This window comes from Nannobrachium achirus (genome assembly GCF_963921795.1).
Source record: "Nannobrachium achirus genome assembly, chromosome: 17".
NCBI classification, from domain to species: Eukaryota; Metazoa; Chordata; class Actinopteri; order Myctophiformes; family Myctophidae; genus Nannobrachium; species Nannobrachium achirus.
This window is the reverse complement of record NC_137824.1, coordinates 31,852,894-31,874,799: the sequence shown is the minus strand read 5'-3', so window position 1 is coordinate 31,874,799 and position 21,906 is coordinate 31,852,894. Positions and strand designations below refer to the sequence as shown.

At 43.7% G+C, this 21,906-nt stretch overlaps 1 protein-coding gene across 3 annotated transcripts in view; it reads left to right on the top strand.

Annotated features, from left to right (window-relative positions):
- The window catches only part of atrx (ATRX chromatin remodeler), a 47,559-nt gene that overhangs the window by 5,161 nt on the left and 20,492 nt on the right, over positions 1-21,906 (top strand). For all 3 annotated transcript variants that reach the window (XM_080746347.1, XM_080746348.1, XM_080746346.1), the window contains exons 8-26: positions 48-2,479; positions 2,614-2,677; positions 2,928-3,082; positions 3,393-3,569; positions 3,821-3,971; positions 4,324-4,429; positions 4,778-4,960; positions 5,366-5,507; positions 6,074-6,183; positions 6,744-6,890; positions 7,330-7,507; positions 8,018-8,155; positions 8,813-8,988; positions 10,137-10,254; positions 14,622-14,755; positions 15,333-15,430; positions 16,190-16,326; positions 19,101-19,248; positions 21,222-21,322. In XM_080746347.1, the coding sequence (XP_080602473.1) occupies positions 48-2,479; positions 2,614-2,677; positions 2,928-3,082; positions 3,393-3,569; positions 3,821-3,971; positions 4,324-4,429; positions 4,778-4,960; positions 5,366-5,507; positions 6,074-6,183; positions 6,744-6,890; positions 7,330-7,507; positions 8,018-8,155; positions 8,813-8,988; positions 10,137-10,254; positions 14,622-14,755; positions 15,333-15,430; positions 16,190-16,326; positions 19,101-19,248; positions 21,222-21,322 (4,895 nt within the window). The remainder of the gene's footprint in view (positions 1-47; positions 2,480-2,613; positions 2,678-2,927; positions 3,083-3,392; positions 3,570-3,820; positions 3,972-4,323; positions 4,430-4,777; positions 4,961-5,365; positions 5,508-6,073; positions 6,184-6,743; positions 6,891-7,329; positions 7,508-8,017; positions 8,156-8,812; positions 8,989-10,136; positions 10,255-14,621; positions 14,756-15,332; positions 15,431-16,189; positions 16,327-19,100; positions 19,249-21,221; positions 21,323-21,906) is intronic.

Genomic DNA, 21,906 nt, shown 5'->3' with positions numbered 1-21,906 from the left:
TTGAGACCTCAATTAACATGCTCTGTAATTTCTTAACCTATTGCCAGGTGGTGTGCTGAAGGCGGCAAGCTTGTTTGCTGTGACTTCTGTAACAATGCCTTCTGTAAGAAATGCATCCTGCGCAACCTGGGCAGGAAGGAATGGTCAGTCATCAATGATGAAAACTCAAAGTGGCGATGCTATGTCTGCTGCCCAAAGCCCCTCCAGGACTTGACCTCCAAATGCCACCGCCTCATTGAAAAACTGGAACAGACCTGGTCCAAGGAACCGAAGTCAGCTAAGAAGGAGCACGATGCACAACACAAGGACAAGAAAGGGCACAAACCAGTTGTTAATGGAAAGGAACATGTTGAAGGCTCAGGGACCATGACATTCTCCTATAAGAAGCTACAGGTACCAAAAGAAATGGTAAAGAAAGTGAAAAAGCTAGTGGAAACGACAACTGGGCTCAATAATACTTTCATTCAGTTCATCCAGCAGACAACAGAGCAGCAAGGAGACAACAGCATCAGGTATCGGCATTTAAAGGCCTTCAAGGCTGTACTGGCTGATTTGAAAAAAGCTCATAATGCATTGGAGGAGTCTTTGGACCCTGAGTTCCAAGTCATGGAGATGCAGAATGGTGACGGGCCACACATTCAGAGGAAAATCTCTGATGAGGTTGCACCTAAAACTGGTGGCCACATGGACTCTGACAGCATGGACATGGAGGAGGCGGCTGACATTGAAGAGCCTAATATGGACAATGTTGCTTCATCAGATGAGGCTGAAGTGAAAGGTAGCCAAATAAAGACTACGTCAGCCACAACAACAAGGATCAAAATTGAAAGACGCGACAGTGAGCCAATCACAACTGAAGACGGCAAAGCTGGACCAATTAGAGGCAAAGTCTGTGATGGTGGGCCAGTCAAAAATGAAAAGGGTGTTGTTGGACCAGTCAAAGCTAAAGGTGTTGTTTTCGAAGATGACGAGGATGGTGGACTGGCCACAACTGAAGACGAGGATGTTGGACCAGCCACAACTGAAGACGAGGATGTTGGAGACGTCTCGGCTGAAGATTGTGATGTCGGACCAGCCAAAACCGACGGCTGTGATGATGGGTCGTCCCTGGATCATGACATTGTCTCTGTTCCTCCCTCGGTTCCAGAGGAGCTCTTTCAGATGGTGGAGAGCCTTGCGGATTCCTCCCTGCTGTTACAAAAGGATGGCACAGACACTGATGTACAGACCAATGGAAAGTTACAAGATCCTCCACAGTCTCAGCCAAAGGTGAAAAACCTCACCATCAGACTCACTCCTGTGCCAGTGGTGACACGTGGGTCCCGATCCAAAAGCAAGCGAGGGAAAGGAGAGCACGATAATGCTGAATGCAAGAAAAAACAGGAGGATGGTTCCGGTGACCCCGCAGATGACTCTGAGGTCAATGAGTCATCTCGAGGACAACGTCGCTCCGCTAGAGTGAAGACCACTCCTCTGAGGAAGCAAGCCGAAAAAAAGAACCAGACTGACTCTTCAGAGTCTGACACCCAAGATCAGAGCCATGGCAAATCCGAGTCCTCCAAGAAATCCGCCAGTAACAAGACTGAGGAGGGGAAGCAGACCAAGGAATCCAAGGCTGCTTCTTCACAGCTTGAACCGGAAGACGTGGACTCAGATTCTGATGAAGTCCCTGACATCCTACTGCAGACGACTGCAGGACATGGCTCCGATTACGACCAGGGAGGCAAGAGTGTTAAGAAATGCTTGTTTAAGCTCAATAAGGCATCTTCCCAAGATGAGGAGAATAAATCTTCCAAGCGCAAACACGATTCAGACTCGGCTGACTCTGATTCTGACTCGGAAAGTAAAGGCAAGAAGGCCTCCAAGAAGAAGAAGCAGGACGGTGCAGGGTCAGATGACTCTGACATGGAGGATTCCGAAAGTAAAGGCAAGAAGACCAGGGCATCCAAGAGGGTGTCCAAGAAGACGCCGGATGGGTCAGGGTCAGATGACTCAGACGTGGAGGACTCAAAAAGTAAAGACAAGAAGACTACCAGGGCATCCAAAAGGGCAGCCACGAAGAAGCCAGACGGGTCAGCGTCGGATGACTCGGATGTGGAGGACTCAAAAAGTAAAGGCAAGAAGACCAGGGCATCCAAAAGGGGATCCAAGAAGAAGCAGGACGGGTCAGGGTCAGATGACTCTGACCTGGAGAAGGATACGAAGGGCAAACTGAAGAAAGGGAAAAAGAACCCTGCCCGGGGAAAGAAAAAGGACAAAGATGAAGACAAAATAACCCCCAAGAAAAGGTCCTATGAAAAACGCAGGTCGAGGAGGGGCAAAGGAAAAGCCGAGCAGGAGTTGTCCGCTTCCAGCGAGGATGAGGAGCAGGAGAAGCAAGGTGGAAGTGACTCTGGGGAGGACAGCGATCAGCAGAAGATCAAACGCATTGTGGAGGAGGATGTAGCCGTAGGAAGTGGAGCTTTCCATCAGTCGTCAGGTATTCCTCAGACCGTTGGAACAACTGTATTTTTTTAGCTGGACAGATTTTCACAAGACTCATATACAGTACTGTATGTAACTTGCTCAACAATTCACAATTGTTTTTAAAACTTAACTCTTGTGTGTGTGTAGGAGATGAAGTTGACGGCAACGCTGAAGACCTTCCGGGATTGGAAGAAGATGATGCTGAAAACAGGTAAAACCAACAGAAGAAAAAACGCTTAAAGCTGTATTTCATTTTAAAACACCAGTGGGTTGATTTTAACGTCTACTTTGGCCTTTGTGTACTATCTCCCTTAAAGACAACCTTAACCTTCATCTTAATTGTTTAAAGCTTTTTGTTCTCTTAAGCATGTGATTGATAGCGAATCAACAGCTCCTGTAAAAAAATATGTTTATCAACCCAACCACTGATTTCTTTCCTCTTTCCTCTTCACTGCCTGAAGAATTGCCAAGAAAATGCTCCTGGCCCAAATAAAGTCAAACTATTCCTCTGGAGGGGAGAGCTCATCTGATGATGAAGGAGGTGATGAGGAAGGCACGAAGTCTCCCAAGAAAGCAACCAAGAAGGACAAAGATGAAGAGCAGGAAGATGAAGATGGTAACTTTATTATTTTAACTATAAATGTTGAAAAGCCAGTATGACATCATTCATTACCTATTGTCACTCTCGGCCACTAACCTTGTTTATCCATATTATGTTATGGGTTTTTATATAAATATTGAATCAATGAAAAGAGCTTGTGACTAATAATAGCTACTTGTGATCCACAAAGTAAAGTTTTTTGCAAAGTTTTCACCCGACAGCGTGCGTGCGTGCGTGCGTGCGTGTGTGTGTGTGTGTGTGTGTGTGTGTGTGTGTGTGTGTGTGCGTGCAGTATGTACTGATGTGTGTTCTCTTTCTGTTGCAGACGACGAGGATGAGTCTGAAAACTCCGGCTCTGACATGGAGGTGAAGAAAGGCGGCCGGCGCCACCACTTGCTTCGCCATAAGCTCACGTTGAGCGAGGGTGAATCAGGAGACGAGAAACCTGGTGCCAAAGACAAGAAAAACAAGAAGGACACAAAGAAGAGATCCAGAAGAAAAGGTATGGATATGTTGACCTGTTGCCTGACTGCCCACACACAGCACATTCACACATAGCACCCCTCACACACTTAATACCCGCTCTCCACACTGTCACTTTACAATTGAGCAATGCACATATATGTATACTTATAATTTCTTATTGTTAGTGTTGTTATTGCCGAGCAAACATAACTGAAGGATTCTACTTTTGGGTACTACTTTTTGACAATAATTGACTGGTTCTCACTACTTGTTGTTCCTGTTTGGCAGTTGGCAGCGACGACTCGGCAGACTCCGACTTTAAGGAAGATAAGTCGGACGATGACAGCAGCGACGAGGAGTCTGGGGTCAGCGAGAACGCGAGCGGCTCAGAGAGCGGCTCAGAAAGCGCGTCGGAGAAAGAGGGGAAACGCAAAACCAGGTGAGGCTACGGGGGGAGAGAGAGTCACCCAGTGTTTATTTTGTCAAAAGATGTTGGGGATATTTCGATTATCGCGACAATATCCTAAATCGCAATTTCTTTGGTCACAATCGTGAAATTCATGATATGAAATGTTCATATCCTCCCATCCCTAGTCAAAAGATTTGGCATGTAACAGTTATTACATAATCGCCTGGTCACTATATGGCCTATTTTGGCCATACTATTATTATTTATTTTGATTATTGGTACCGGCCAATTTCTTCATTTATCTGTACATTTAAGCGATTAATCTACTTTTAGATATTTTTAATCCTCATGTTAAATGTCATGATCCCGTTTGTGTTTGCAGGTATGCTAAGAAGAAGAAAGAGGCGAAACAGAAGGGTCGCAAGAAGCAGCAGAAGCAGAAGAAGCGACGTCGCATCAAGGTTCAGGATTCGTCTTCAGATGCAAAGGTACAGAGATTTGACTGCAGGGAGCTCATCTTCTCCAAACTCACCGTGCTTAGAATCTTATGGGTTGTATACCACTGTGGTGGAGGGATCTGTGAGTATTACAAGTATTGGGCATCACAAATCAATCTTGGGGTTGCTTGCTACGCAACAAACCTAGGTGTTGTTGGGTTCAAGTTTCAACATCACATGACTGGACCTATGCCCTATATACTTTGTCGTATGAGAGATAGTAAAACAATAACTGATCTACAAGGTCACAGTGCATCACATTGCACCACATTGTGAGCTTGTATGTCAGCTATTCTGGCTATTACTGAAGATAAATAAATAATAATTGGGTTTTCACAGAGCGGAGAGGAAGATGGCGAGGGAAAAGACGAGGACGGAAACACCCCCAAGAATCGCAAGAAGCTCCGCAAAATCCTGGGGGAAGAGAAGCTTCGGACGGAAACAAGGGACGCTCTGAAAGAGGAGGAGGACAGGAGGGCACGCATTAGGGAGAGAGAGGACCTGAGGAAAAAACTCAGAGAGGTAAAAACAATATTCTCACCATATTGACCAAACTTCAATATACAGTAGTATGATGTGTCAAGTATCGATTACATGTTTGAGACATTATCTCATATAATTATTATTTTAGCAAATACACTGTTTTTCCTCATACACTGTTGAAGCGTATGGGAAGGTAACAAGAAAATCTTGTGAAACTAATATCACCATCCAATCATCATGGATGATGATGCACGAAAGAAGAAGGGCACTAGAATTATAAAGCCCTTCTAGGTATTGCATACAGGGTGTGTTCTGGGTTTGGGTATGTCCATACCAATGTTAAGTTAGTGAGAATGTAGCTTGATTGTGCACTGAATAAAAAGTGAATTTTAATGCTGGAAATGAGCCTAAATGAAGTTGTCCGTCTGTCCTGTCCTCCCTCAGGTCATTGAGGTCAAGGAGCACTCTGCGGTGGTTTGTCCTGTCACCACCAAGCTGGTCTTGGATGAAGATGAGGAGACGAAGGAACCGCTGGTGCAGGTGCACAGGCACCTTGTCACTAAGCTCAAACCTCATCAGGTCGACGGTATGGTCCCCACTGGCTGAACGCTCACATTATCATTCTCTGTTAAAACCGTGATTTAGAAATTGATGCTGAACATTTATGGTGGTCTAACCCAGTGTTTTCCAGACCTGGGGTTGGGAAGGTGCCGAAGATCACTGGGAGTGGGGTGGGGGTCTTCAGGACATGTACATTTTCATTTTCAACATGTTGTATTTTTGGGTCATTATAGCGTCAAATATAGTTTACATTTTGCAAGATTTTAGAAGTAAAAAAAATAGCTGATCTATAAGCTCTGCTATTTTAGATTTGTTGTACGAAAAGTTTATAAGATATAAATAAAATATGTCGGGAGACTCGGCTTGGGGTGGAGGCGGGGTCCAAGGAAAAAAAAGATTAAAGTTAATTGCAATAATTGGAATAATTGGTTAAGTTTAACTGCCATGAGTCTTATGTCATCCTAGGTGAATTGATATTACTACTACTTAGACCTAAGACACCCAAGTGAAAGCACTTGTAGATAGAAAACCAATGTTACCAGGCATGGAAACAATTGGTCTAATAAAACACACCTCTGTCTGTGGTTCCAGGGGTGCAGTTCATGTGGGACTGCTGCTGTGAGTCTGTGAAGAAGACGGAGAGGTCTGCAGGCTCTGGCTGCATCCTGGCCCACTGTATGGGCCTGGGGAAAACACTGCAGGTACTGTCTCTCTCTCTCAATCCTATTAGGCTTCAATGCTGGTCCAGTGTATGCGGCTGGGGAAAAGCCTGCTTGTTCTATGTCCTTCACAATTGGGCCGTGTTCAGGGGGAGAGTGATAATTGGCACTGCACGTAATCCTACAGGCTGGGACGGCACCTGTCAACAGGGAGGACGAAGGCTCTACTTCCCATACCGCTGGGGGCTCCTCACTGGAGTCAGTAGGCTTACAAAAGCAGTGATGACACAGAAATGTGGTTGGGGAGGAATCAATTGGCATAAAGACTATATTGGAGAGAGAAATGTGTATAGAAGAAAAATAATTGAAAACACTTTGAAGGGAGTGGGGTCACCTGATGTGATATATATGTGAAAGCCTGATTAAATGGAATCTAGATGACTGTCCTGTTTAAACGAATAAAAACTGCCTAATTTTCTTTAAAGAAAAAAACATGTACTCTTATTTAGAGCCAAACTGTAACTAGCAAATAAGTACTTGGGAGTGGTCTTAATCTTGATTCTCTTCCCATGATTGACTGCAGTTCTGTGTTTGGCCTGTAGGTGGTGACGTTTCTCCATACTCTGCTGCTGTGTGAGAAGCTGAACTACAGCACTGCACTGGTGGTGGCGCCCCTCAACACCGTCCTCAACTGGGTCAACGAGTTTGAGAAGTGGCAGGAAGGCATGAAAGATGAAGAGAGCCTAGAGGTGTGTTCTTGATCATTTCTCCCTTTACCTGTGGTAGGCGTGTGTTTTGCATTTGTTCTGACTGGGCCACATAATGGAGTCTGACGATGGTCGATGCTGATCCCGAATTTGGAGAGCCCGACCGAAGTTTTGACCGAAATTAAAAAAAGTTCGAAATCAGTTCTAGTCAATTAGAATGATCTAGTTTTTCAAAAATAGGGAATTCTAAAATATCCGTTCTATAAGCTCATAACAGGACGCTTGTAGATCGTCTATTTTTCTTTTTCACTTTTGAAGGTTTCTGCCTATAATTACATGCATAAAATGGCAGTTTGAAAAGTGGTTAACAATCGGGACACATGGGCTGCATAACTACTGACACACAGATGTCCTCAAGGAATTTGAATAATGGCTCCAACACACAACTATGCTTCAAATCTTCTTGCTGCGTGTTTGCCAGGTGACAGAGCTGGCCACGGTGAAGAGACCTCAGGAGAGGGCGCAAATCCTACAGCGTTGGCACGAGGACGGAGGCATCATGATCATTGGTTATGAGATGTACCGCAACCTCACCCTGTGCAGGAACATCAAGAGCAAGAAACTGAAGGAAGCCTTCCAAAAGACTCTAGTAGATCCAGGTACTGTCACACGGGAGGCTCTCTCCATTCCGACATGTCGCCACTCCGAAATGGACTTCTTATTGTCGGAGTGGCGACACTCCCATGGGCCTAAGGTTTAGGGTTAGGGGTAGAGATAGGGTTAGTGTCGGAATGGAGACATGTCGGAAAGGAGACATGTCGGAGTGGAGAGACTGACCCCTGTCACACACAATACTTAAACAGTTGTTGGTAACTAATAGATTTAATCCATAAAAGAATAATTGATAATCGACAATTTAATAAATCCATCGAAGATGTATCCTTTTGTTGATCCTTGACAAAAATGTAAATGAATTCCAACCATAGTGAAAATGGCAGATACTGTACATGCGAGCGAGTGCAGTGAACAAGCAAACTCTAAACTACTCTAGATTAAAGTGCTTAGAACAGTTAAATTAAATCGGTGAAGAAAAAATAAATACATTCTGATGCAAGGCATCGTTGCATCCAATCTATGAATGTCCTAAATAATTCCTTGGTTGTCCCCAGGTCCAGACTTCGTGATCTGTGACGAGGGTCACATCCTGAAGAACGAGGCGTCTGCCGTGTCCAGAGCCATGAACTCCATCAAGACGCGGAGGAGAATCATCCTGACTGGAACGCCTCTGCAGAACAACCTGATTGAGTGTGAGTCTGCCGGCTACACAGAGAAGGATATTTCTGAAGCTAGACATTTCTTTGTGCAATTGGGGCTTGCAGCCACACAAAGCTGGATATTTCGGCCGCGAAACTGGATATTTTTGAAACCGGATAAATAAGTGAAGACATTGAAAAATATCCACTGGATCCGTGTAGGCATGGAACCTGGATATCTCCGAAGACTTTACTGTGTGTGTGTGTGTGTGTGTGTGTGTGTGTGTGTGTGTGTGTGTGTGTGTGTGTGTGTGTGTGTGTGTGTGTGTCTAGTGGAGGTCTGGGGACTCAGATTATTTTAGACCTAGATATCTGAAAAACCGGGATATATGAAATATCAAGCTCCGTCTGACCTAGGCCTCAGCCTGATCTATGCCATGATTAAAACCACATTTCATGTTGTTAGTCATGTTAATATGTTGTATGCTATTGTTCCTTATGTTTTTCTGATAGACAGGCTGTAAAGTCTAATCTGTACAAAATCTTGGAAACTGGAAAGATGTTTACAATCATGAACTTTATTTATTTGACACTCAAAGTTAAAGTTTATCCCCACTGAAAAGTAAAACGCTTTCGCACATTGAAGGTTTCTGCCCGACAGCAACGATATCGGTGAGTAATTCTGTCTCTCCCTCCCCTCTCCCTGTTCAGATCACTGCATGGTGAACTTCATCAAGGAGAACTTGCTGGGTTCCGTAAAGGAGTTCAGGAATCGTTTCATCAACCCCATCCAGAACGGCCAGTGTGCCGATTCGACCGCGCAAGATGTCCGCATCATGAAGAAGAGAGCCCACATCCTGTTCGAGATGCTCAACGGCTGTGTCCAGGTAACACAGCAAATGGACTTAACCCATTTAGAACGGGTACACATTATTGCGTGTCATTATTTTATGCTTTAACTACCGAGTGCCGCGCTGTGAGCTTGTAGATCTGCTATTTTTGAAAAATCGTGAAAATTAGGATTTTGACCCGATTCTATAAGTGTCTTTTGAATCCTTCTAAGATTTTTTGAAAAACCAATGTTTCTATGTCAGCAATCTGGCTAGTCATCGTCAAAGAAAAGGTCCTTTTCACTCAACTGGAGCTCAGTTACAGTAGTCTGACTCTGTTCTTGAGAGACTACTATGTCAGTGGTTCTTTTTCATGTGAAGGACCCCCGAAAATGTATTTGGCAACAGACCTTCCATCTCAAACTGTTTAGTTCCAGGGACCACCCAGAAGCAAAATTTTAGTTACAAATGTTCGCTTTGAAAATACAGTACATATATTCAAAGATTTGCACACATTTTCATGACTTTTTCCAAAAATAGCAGATCTACAAGCTCGCAGCGCGGCACTCGCGCTGTGAGCTTGTATATCTGCTATTTTTCACTGGTTAAAGCATTCACTAATTCTAGGCCTAAATGGGTTAATTAGAGACATACATGAGGGCTCTATACTAGTCTTTTCTGTTTTCGCTCTAAATATTTTAAATGAACTTAGCCGCTGAATGACATGCCGTATTGGGACACGTTGTGAGCTTGTCGATCTGCAATTTTCTGCAGCGATGGTTTTCCCAGAATACGGATATTGGGGTTTAAGTGGTTGAAGTCGATGTTATTTTTGTGTATTGAAGTTCAATATATACTAAATTCAATACAAGATTATCTTTCAAAACTTGTTAGAGAATATTGCACCTTTTTGACAGCCTATCGTTCAAAACATCGGTAATCGGTGCTCTGGGACTGCCAAAACTAGTGATTGGTTCTCACTGTGTTTTTGGAGCTGTGTGGAACACAAGCTCCCTATACGTGGCCGTGTGTGTGGGTCTGTCTGTCTCCGTGTCTCCGTGTCTGTCTGTAGCCTGCAGTAACCTTTTCTGACCACACATGTTAAGGGAGGGGCGCTGTTGCACGCACACACACACACACACACACACACACACACACAGCTCCACTTCGAACAGAGGTTCGATTTTTTTTTCTCCTTCCCACAGAGAAAAGATTACACTGCGCTGACAAAGTTCCTGCCTCCCAAACACGAGTACGTGCTGTCGGTGAGGGTGACCCCCCTCCAGTGTAAACTCTACAGATACTACCTGGAACACTTCACAGGTAAGACCCCCCACTGCCCTAGCCTGGTTAATAAACCAAACTGCACAACACCACCCCCTGTTGGTAGTGTTAGTATGAGCAACGCCAAGCTACCACTGCCCCCCCCCCCCCCCCCCCCCAGAGAGACACCCACCCAGTGTAAACACTACTGCAGTGGTTTGACATTTGCATGTCTAGTAGGGATGGCACCATGTGAAAATGTCATGTCACGATTATTGTGACCAAAGAAGTTGCCGTTTTACGATCTTATCGCGATAATCGAAATATCCCCAACATCCATTATCCTGGGGCGGAACATTTGCCAAAAGAATAGCCGATCTACAAGCTCTTGTAGGTCGGCAATCTTTTGCAAAGAGATTTGGTAGAGTGAAAAAAAGACAATCATGTACGTTAGTCAGTTTTTACATATTATACAGGGTTTAAGTGCTACCGGAAATGCAGCTTGGCAAATAAAAGGTGAATTGATCCCAGAGCATGACAGAGGGTAATTTGACGACGAATGTAAATCTCCACGATATGATTATTGTGAGTGTTTTTTATTACGATAAACAATAACCGTTATCGTCCCATCCCTAATGTCAAGGGCCCACAAATTCATATGCATCTGAAAAGATTTTGTACCGCAAGAGAAGATTTGTTTAAATTTGACCAAAATTGTTACTATTTCTAAGTGTTTAAAAACCACTTCACAGGCAAGAACACCCCAGGCAGTAGAACATGTAAATGTACACTTTCTACCAGGTCATGTTTCTTCTTGGACTGTGTATATCATTAACATGAGTGTGATTTTCTCGAAGTTCTGGAGGTCTCTCAGCTCTCTGACTAGTTGGTGGTGCATTGTTAAGTCATTGAGTGGTTGTGTGTGGCAGCTGGCAGCATGCCACAGGTTGGAGGGGGGACTAAACCCCGTTTCCCACGTCTCTCTCTCTCTAATGAAGAGCTTTGGGAGAGACGGGGAGGGAGGGGGAATGAGGGGGAGGGAAAGAAAGAAGAAAGGTGTGTGTTGGGGGGTGGGGGTAGTTTTTACACAAAACCGAAAAGGGAAGAGGACAGTGGAAACGGACAGGATTTGTCCTCGTTTGTTTCGCTCTTCCTTTGTTTTTTTCCCCCTCTTGTTCATGTCCTTGTTTGTGGCTCCAACAGAGCCCAGAGCCCTCTGGCTTTGAGATGCCTAAAGGCCTCTGTCCAGTCCACTACAAGACATAATCCAATGTCATCATTATTTCATCGGATCGTATTAGCATTTACGTAGCGATAAGGCGGTGTAGCGATAAGGTGGTGTAGCGATAAGGCGAACTGTACTAAGGCTTCATCCCATTCATCCCATTTATGCGTTATATAAATATAACGATTGCATTCACCACGGCTTCGTAACTCGCGCGGCGCTCCCCTGGCCCGCTCTTCGCGGGCACTCGCGCCTGTGGCGCTCGGGCGTGAAGAGCAGGACCAAGGTCCGCTGGCCATCGCGCCGCTTGCAATGTCGTGGACAATAACTGACATATAACCATTGTATTGCTCATCAGTACGGTAGGAGAGCCCGTTGGTACATTTGCCCCTGTTAGTCCACTTCGCCTTATCGCTACACCGCCTTATCGCTACACCGCACAAACGGGATTTTCCCAGCATTTACACTACACAATCCTCTTTCTTGAAGATTATTGGGTCGTGCGTCACACTGTGCAATAGATCGTTCACACTACAAGACTTCTTCCCGACAGCCCTGTGGTGAAATCTGACGAGGAGAGAGAGAGGGAGGGAAAGAGAGAGAGGAGGGGTTGCTGCGTCTCTGTGTTCGCGTCTGTGATGATGATCCATGCTCGCTCACTGGGTGGGACGGTGGATAGAACTTTGTTAGTAAAATCCATCAAAAGTACTGTACAACACAACGGAACGATGCAACGTGACAGCAGTTAACTTGTGTGGTTATAACGACACGTTGAGGCACAGTTGTTTACAATGCAAATGGCTGCCATTTCATGCTTCCATACTTAAGCTTTTAATTTAGCTGGTGGTGGATACATCTTTTCCTTCTCCTCTTCCATGTTGCTGCACCAGCCGCCTGCTGTGGGTGTTGTGTTGTAACTTGATCTGACTGGCATCATGGCTTGTGCACTGCACCGGCACCAGGTGTTTAATTGTCAAAACAGGCGTCACCCGCAGAATTCACTCCGTATCGTATCTATCACAGATTTGCTTGTGAGCAATATCTTGCTACCCGTTTCAAGTACAAGATTTTTACCCCGCTGTGCGCTGATTTTCAAACATGTCAGATATTTTCTAGACCGTCGGGAGGGTTGTAAAAAGGCTATTAACATAATCGCCAGCCATTTCACACTATGCAAGAAAGACAGCTCATCATGAGCGATTTTGGGCTGTTGATTGACGAGGTCATAAATTCCTCAAATCCCACAACATCGTGCACAAACTCTGTTAGTGGGTGGAGGCCTTAAAGTGCTTGCCATGACCGCATCATCTTCAAAGTGTTGCTTGTCTAGTAATGTCTACCACGTTTCTTTTTGGCCAGGCATCTGCTGTCCTATATATCCGGCAGTAGTGTAAGGGAGCTCCCTATGGTATGCTCAGCCAAACGCGCCACCTTCCGTAGTAGAGTGCCTATTTTGACAGTGGTGCCCCATGCCATTAAGCTCTGGGTGGTAGCGGAGTAGAAGGGCTTCTGCGACACCTAACGTTTCCTGCTGTCTGAGGTGATGTAGTGCGGCACTACCTAAACTTTGCCACAGTCTCTTATGTGCATACTAGGGGTCAGGTCCTCAGTGATGTGCACAGCAAGGTACTTGAAGCTGCTCACTGTCTCCACTAGTGTCCCATCCATTGAGAGTGGCTCGTAGGACCTCTGCAACTGCTTCAGGTCCACAACAATTTCCTTAACTTTCCTGTCGTTTTGTTGGCATCATTGCAACAAATTGAACATGGTGAATTGTGTCGTTAAAATAGGTCCACTTCTTGAAGTGCAAAAAGAATGGTGGTGGATCTATGTTGGTGTTGCAGTAGGGATCAGTCTCTTCAACCACTTATAAGCCCTACTTGTATCATGAATGGTGAAAATAGCAGATGCGTTGTGAGTTTGTAGATCAGCTCTTGTTTTTGTTTGTAGATTTTGAAAGGTGTTCACCGTATACAGGGTTTGACACACCCACAATGGGGACAGCAGGTTGAAAGTGTTAACGCTTTCAGTGCCACCTTTTCACCACTAGAGGGCACCCAATGGCCATAGAAAACACCATTGACAACCGTTGTATATGCACAAGCCGTGCACAGCCATGACATTTTACCAAAAAAAAATGTTTTTAAAAAGCCGAACTAGTTCGGGATAGGCACCCAGGACGGTCCAAATTATAAGAGTTAAGAACAGCGTTAACAGAGTTAAAACATGGTCTAGTCTCCCCTTGCCAGCAAATTTGGAGCGTTTTTACTAACCTTTGAAGATCCAGACGTTTTCTTCCCAACACGGAACAAAAAGAGGTGACGTTGGAAAGACGAATTCTTTCTACCGAAAAAATTACATAACCGTGATCATCCGTTCTGAAGTGAGGGAAAGCATCTGGGGAAATAATCGAGATAAATGCATTTTTCGATATCCTTTTACATGGAGGCGAACGGAGTGGAGAATTTTGTGGCGATGTCATTTCCTGTTGAATTCTGGGATTTGTAGTCCTGGGATCACTCATAGGTGCAGGAGAACGTCCGCTATCGCAAACCGCTGAAAACCCAACAATGACGAGAGTCTTGTCTTTGGCGGTATGGACAAAGGACAAATTGCCGAGATTTCTTGCCGTTGCCAGATAATGAGTTAATAGGCATGATGTTGCATTCCACGTGACAAGAGTATCGATGCATAGGCCGGAGCTACATCCACAGAATTATTTTGGAAAGAGTGGATAATGTTCCTGTCTAGTTTTTGAGATATACGAGATGACAACAACGCCCCAACTGGGTGATAAAAAGGGGCACTGGTGATATTTCGGATTTAACCCGGAGCCAGTAATACAGCTGTGGCAGTGGTGTGTTTGGCAAATGGGAGGCAACACATCGAAGCTCTTCGGTTAAACATCCAGACCTTTTCAAAGAGTTCATAAATGGACAGTGATGGGTGACTGGTTAATTCCTCTGTTATGTAGTGAGGTATAAATAGAAACGGATTGACACTGGGCTTTTGGGTCCGGTACCGATTGGGATCAGTTAGGATTTTAACTCTTCTGTGTTTCCCTTACAGGTTTGTTATGGGTCCTTTTGGTTCCATTTGTTGCCATCTCTCATATCTCAAAAACTCTTTCTCTATCTCCTCCTCGCTTTCTCTCCACCCCCCTGCCCTCTCTCTGTCCCCCGCCCTCTCTCTCTGTGTTCAGGTTTGGGGCAGCCGGCCGTCGAGGGCCAAAAAGGGCGTGCAGGGACCAGACTGTTCCAGGACTTCCAGATACTGAGCAGAATCTGGACTCATCCCTGGTGCCTTCAGCTGGACTACATCAGTAAAGAAAACAAGGTGACAAGTTGCCCTTCAATCGTTTTTCATTTGTTTTGTTTATGAATTTCTTAGATTATTATGATGAAGTCATAATACTCCTTGAATATGAACGCACTCGGCCTATGAACAGATTGTCATTCAGATTGGATTACCAGATGAGGATGCAGGAGAGCAGTGTATGCATACACACGTTGTTTCAGCTACTGATGGTGCCTCTTTCTCAGTGACATCACCAGGGATGCAACTATCGATTATATTCTTTGAGATTATTCTATCGATTTCTTTTTGGATTTATCAAATAATGGAGAAGCAAATTTCTTTCATATAAAAGATTTTCTTTCACTTGTCAACAAATCCATTTAATTTCAAATCACTATTTTATACTTCGTCCCACTGCAGTGTTGTGCAAAATAGAAGAACAAGCTCACGTGAGCTTGTAAAAAGAAAAAGGGGTTTTCAAGTATGATGACATGCCCAAAATATAGATGAATTACCAATAGATTATTAAATGATCAATTATTGATAATGGATTAGTTGGATAAACTGTTGCACCCCCAGGCATCATCACCACACTGACGTGCGCTCTCTTTCTCAGGGGTACTTTGACGAGGAGGACAGCATGGACGAGTTCATCGCCTCGGAGACCGAGGAGTCCTCCATGAGTATGACTTCTGACGATGAAAGGACAAAAAAGTACGGAATACGGTCACCCAAACACCCCCCCCCACCCAAAAAAAAAAAAAAAGAAACGCTGTCCTCTTTCGTATCGTCACGGTCAGGTGGAAACACTGTATGTCCAAAACCTTTAAAGAGGTGGTGCCATAGTTTTGGACTTTTTCTGTTTTGTATGTGTCTATGGAGTTAACATTATTCTAATAGACCACCGGGTGGGGTTATAATGTGCAAATTTGCCTTCCCTGTGTATTTTTATTTTATTAGCCATTAAGCAGTGGTGGAAACATTTTTTTTTACTTGATTAAAAGTATCAATACTACAATGTCCAGAATTCAAAAAATATTTGAAAATAGCAGATCTACAAGCTCACAATGTGTCACAATGTGACGCATTGTAGACTTGTAGATTGGCTATTTTCCATGGCCGAATGTATATTGGGCTGAAGTGAGTAACGTCTATTTTGTAATAATAATCCAAATATACAAAGTAACTAAAGTTTTCAAATAATTGTAGTGGAGTAAAAGTATAATATTTGCCTCTGAGATGTAGTGGAGTAGAAGTAACAGTACTGAAAATTGTACATAAATGTACTTGGTTAGGGTTTACACCACTCCTTATCAGCAATGATAAATAATGTCAATATGACACATCTTCCCGCCCAACTGAATAGTTTTCAACTCTCTTTCATCTCTCTCAAATCAATCAAATCATACAGTTTTTCATGTATCATGGTTACACTCACACTCTCTCTCTCTCTCTCTCTCTCACACCTGACAGGAAGAAGAAAGCAGCGAAGGGTAAAAAGAAGGGCTCTGAGTCGGACAGCGATGACCTGGAGGTGATAAAAGAGTGGAACACTAGCTCCCGGGGGGGAGACCCATCCAGCCGCAACCGTGCCGAGCCCAAAGAGGACCGTACGTACTTCAAACCTTTCCTGAGGGGCACCCGCTGGCCTAGCGGTCCAGGCGCATACCACATATAGGCTTTGTGCAGCCTGCAGAGATTCATGATTTTGAATCCTGCTCCTGACGACCTTTACTGCGTTTCTCTCCCCATCTCTCTCTCCCTGTTTCCTGTCTATCTTCACTATCCCCTATAAAAGCCGAAAAAGGCCCCTCGAAATACCTAAAGTTAACCTAAACAAGCACTTGATGCTTATTTTCCTGTGTCATCAGTGGCACCCTATATAGAAGTTCCATTAATGAATGTTGGTGGAACAGTAGGCCCAATACAGTCATGTAACTCAAGTTGTGAATATTAAGCAGACCAGCCAACCTGTACGCATTTTGCGTAGTAAGCACGCATTTTTAGTCTCTGTACGCAGGTACGCAAACTCCTCTAACGGATACGCATTATCGGGGGATGGTAACACAACACATTCTGCGTTGTGTTCGGTTGTGTTGTGGCTTAAAGTGAGGCAAAAAAAAAGATCTCCCTGCCGTGTAGTTCCTCCCAGGCACCACATGAATGGTGTGTGAATGGGGCGCATGGCGCTGGGGAGCACTAGAACGGAAGCGATGCTCGTTTTGTCGATAGAAGAAGAATTTAACCTATTGGCGAACAGAGTCTGTTTGTTTTGGTCATAGAGTTATAATAAGAAGGTTTTGGTTTAGTTCAGCATGCACGCATCTCACAGCGGCGCCGACGAGTTATCGATCGGATACATAACGGCGATATTAATCAGATTAATGTATAAAGAAGATGATACGGAGAAGGGCCGTGGTGTCGTGCGAGTCGATGCACATCGACTGTTCCCCCCCTCAGTGCTGCCAACGATCTAACAGGTAATAATAAAGTTTTAAAACCCTCCTCTGAGGTGAATTCACATGTCATAGCAGCCACGATGGTGAGAATTGGTGACATCTTGTACTATGCCTAACCTAAACCTATCTTGCGACGCTGGTGAAACGAAACGAGCGGCTGCGGCTCCGCCTGGAGCTGTTGTGTATGAAGTCTGTGTTATACTTCGTCATGCGACGGTGTTGCAGCGAGCAACCAGTCGGAAAATGTCAAAACGTGTGACCCAGTTCTTTCTTAGTACAATGAACTGAAGCATACATTGGCCACGATTGGATAAAATACTGGGCTGCCTGTTCCACTTTAACTCGAGTATATGAATTATGCCGATGTGTATTGTCAAAAACATTAACAGTGAACAAATTATGTATCACCTGTGAATCTATGAAGATATTAATGGTCTATCAACAATGAGTAGCCTGCAGCCTATATGAATGAATATACAGACTAGGCTGTATGTGATCTATACACAATTTTGTAGGCCTATTATATCAATTAATGGATGGAATAGAAACCTACATGAGTTGAATACTTTCAACTTCATGATGCAAATCATGCACAGAAATGTGGATTTATTTAGGCTGCTCAATTAACAAAGACACAGGTTTATGTAAATAGCCTACTTGACAATGAAAAGCTATTTTGCAATTTGAATAACATGATTATATTGATGTATGTTCATTCATATAGTCACTGGTGATAGACTGTTTTGCTAGTCTATTGTTAACTAACTCTGAGCAAGGGCAGTTAGTATATTTTATTGAAGATTTGTCAGAATTGCTAATGCAACATTATTGTATTGCCTGGTAATACTAGCCTACTTTTTCTCAGGACCAAATGGCATTTTTATTTAAAAGGTTGTTATAACATCTTGCCTCCATTATTACTAGTGTAAGTCAAGACATGCAATGTGCTACCTTTCTGGTGTGAAATTTCGTTAACATAGCTGGTAAAGGTCCCACCCAAAAAGGTGCATGGAACCCCCCAAAATATACACTGTTTTGTGCGGGAAAACAACAAAAATTGCACCGCGGGCGCTGCGCGGGCGCTGCGTGCCCGCGCATGAGTACTCAAAAAAATTTGCCAGGGTTGGCAGGTCTGATTAAGTCTTTTGTCACTGAATCCTCAGATTGTAAGTATGCAGTGATTTTACATATCTTTGCATTATTCTCCGTAGTTTAATCCAGTTTAGCCTTAACACATTCCCCGCCATTTAACAATACCTTCGTACTCTATGGTGCCACTGGTCTCCATAGACTTCCATGTAATTCATAGTGCACGGATCATGCACACCCATGCCTAGATAATGCACCATGTGTGTCCACATTGCTCACAGCTTTCAAACAAAAAAATCCGAATGGAAATCCGTTCAGGCATTCATGAGATACAAGCCATTATGTTTTCCTAAAATGTAAACAAAGATGGCTGCCATGTTTGATAGATGGGGTTGCTATGGGGGTTAAACATGCAATTTCGCGATTTCTATCATGCCTACTACATTTTTTGGGGTCCAAAAAAAATTTTGAAAAAAAAATTTTTTTGATTTTTTTTTTTTTTTCAAAATGGCGGAAATTCTCGGGACTATCGGGCCTGGCAGGGAAAGACATTGAAAAAATCTCGGGACTATCGGGCCTGGCATGCAATGAGTTAAGGATACATTGGAAGGGGGCAACCCAATAGCCGAATGATCAGGTTTTATACCACATGGGCTCTAATACCTGACGGTGTGTCACTCTCCTGTTCTCAAGAATACTTTGGAAGGATTCAAACTGAAAAGGGCTTGAAGGAAGAATTATAATTATACTATTTGTGTGCATGTTTTTGAATGAGAAACTGATTATATGGTCCATGTAAAAGTACTGAATAAGCGTTTTTTTATTGCCCCCAACAGCACCTGAACCTAGTGAGAGCACCACTCTCACTCCAGAATGGTACAAGGAGTTTGTTAAAGAGGCCGACGGCGAGATCCTGGAACATTCTGGCAAGATGTCGTTGCTGTTTGAAATCCTACGTATGGCAGAGGAGGTCGGCGACAAAGTGTAAGAATGAAAATCCAACTCCACTGACCGTTAGTCTTTACATGGACTGCAAGGTGGGGGTGCAACAGCTAATAGTTAATAAGTAATTTTCTTTTATTCTTCATAAGAATTTAAAGCTATACTATGTAACTTTTTTAATAAAACAAATCTTAAAATTGTCCTAATTATTAAATCGCTGAGGTTTTAGAACACCCTAAAAGCCTTTTCTTTATATGTTTTCTACTGAGCCCGTGTGGCCGTGACCGGGACTGTTTTTCCGGCAAAATTACGTCATCTTCATCATTCCGTATACGCGTCTCCCAGATCATACACTACCGGCCAATCACAGCGCGGATCATACACTGCCGGCCAATCACAGCGCGTCTTGCTGTCTTCTCAGGAAGTAGCTTGCCTCAACATAACAACAGCATTTACTCTGGTGAAGGCTGAGTGAAGGAGTCCGTAACTCCCGAACGCCTGATCGGAGAGGGATGCGGGATGCGGTGGTCTGAAGGCCCGGTCCGCGGCGAAAAATGGCCGAAAATCTGTGTTCCCTGCCATGTTCATTACAGAGCACCAAGCCTAACAAGAAAGGCTTTATTTTTCCCAACATCCCAATTCTCATGAGTCTCCCGACTTTTTGTGAACACAGATTGGTATTCCTTTTCCAGCCCTGCTTCAAGCTCGTTTTTACTTTTGCGTTCTGCATCATCCTGCATAGCCTAGCTGTCATATCTCAGTGTAGCGTCTCATGGTGTCGTTTGACTTTGTGTTCCTGGGCTTCAGCCACTTGTTGCGAGCATGCCGCTGAACTCCCAGAACAAAAAACCTCCTCTCCCAATTATCTTATGAAAATATTCAACCATTTGACGTCAACTTTACTTTTCTTGGACAGCGTCTTGTACCACAACAGTAAACAGTCTCAGCTTGGTTACAGGTGATGTATGTGTTTACACTGTCTCATGAAGTAGTTTATGCAAAGTGGCGCGATAACTGCCCGTCTATTATTGTGCTATTTATTTATACAACAAGGCACTTTAGTCGCCGTCTTTTCTTTTTCTCAAAATCATCTGGCGTGCCAGATTTGACCCCTTTGTGGTTTGTTATGTGGCCAACCGGCTGTCAGTTTGACACCCCTGCTTTATAACATCATGGAAGTGACAAGTTCAGACTCGGCTTGAAATCCCGGCTCATGTGCCATCAAGACGATAATTAACAACATGATAAAGGAAAAAAAGCTGAATTTAGTATAACTGAAGAATAAATAAAAATAGACTGGCATCATTCTCCCTCAGCATGCCCTTTATGGGCCCCTTAACATCTGTACTGAAGCTCTTGTGTTCACCAGTTTATAACCTTTAAACACACAAGAAGGAGAAGAACATTACACAAACACGCAATCAACTCAATACATTGTGGGGTGTCCAACATGGAGCTTTTGGTTTAATTGGACTGTGACCGGATCTGGCTTTGTAAAAGTTAAGCGATCAAATCAATGTAAAAATAATAGATTTGAATTATATCTGTTTTATTTTCTTCAGATGTTTGCAAAACTAATTTGATGTGGTTTGTCAGACTCTTAAGTCAATTCTAAAAATGTACACATTTTGAAAGCATAAAAACACGCTTCAATATTATTCAATTAATCTTAAAGTAACCTACAGAATAATCACTTAGGAAAGAATCAATAGGGGCGCCTGCTGGTCTAGCGGTCCATGTGCAATTGTGCATACCACATATAGGCTCTGTGCTGCCTGACCGTGGGATCGAATCTCGTTCCCGACGACCTTCGCTGCGTGTCACTCCCCTCTCTCTCCCTGTTTCTTATCTCCACTATCCCCTATCAATAAAGGCAGAAAAGGCCCCCAGATATTCTTAAAAAAGAGAAAAGAATCAATAGTTGGCAGCCCTATAACTAAGTGACCCTGTTGTATTTTCTTATCTTATTTTCCTTGCCCCCTCCCCCTTCTTCCCCTTCCCACCCCCACCCTCAGGCTGGTGTTCAGCCAGTCTCTGATCTCTCTGGACCTGATTGAAGACTTCCTGGAGCTGGCTGGAAGGGCTAAACAGGACGACAAAGTTTCGCCGTACAAAGGTGGGCTGATGATGTGAATATGGCCTTCATTAACCCAGGAAGGTTCCCACTGACTCCCCAAAACTGCAATCTGCCAACCATAAAGGACGTTGTGGGGTTCCTTATGGAGCCTGGAGTGGTGGAAGAAGTATTCGGATTCTTTTCACTTTACTTTTAGAGTAAAAGTATCATTAACACAATATAAAAACTGTTACAAGTTAAAAGGCCTGTATTCAAAATTTGACTTGAGTAGAAGTACAAGTACTCAAATATAGCAAAATTTGTCTTAACCTTTTTCGATAATAATTGATCTACAGCCTAAAACATATGAGCTTGCTCTTAAGCTGAACGACAAGTATAAAATGTGGTTATTATGTTTGGTTTTAGTAATGTCAATCTGCAAAGTCACTATCTAATAGGCTGTCAACTAATTGTAGTGGTAATTTGTAAAGTGGCAATACTCAAAAGTAATGGTACACAAGTACAGTACTTGAGTAAGCATTCTTAGTTGCTTACCGCCACTGACTATGGAGCCCTACGTTTAAGCCTCCCCACCGCATCTTATGATGTGAAAAGCTGCTAAAATCACCAATCAGTGTTTAAAT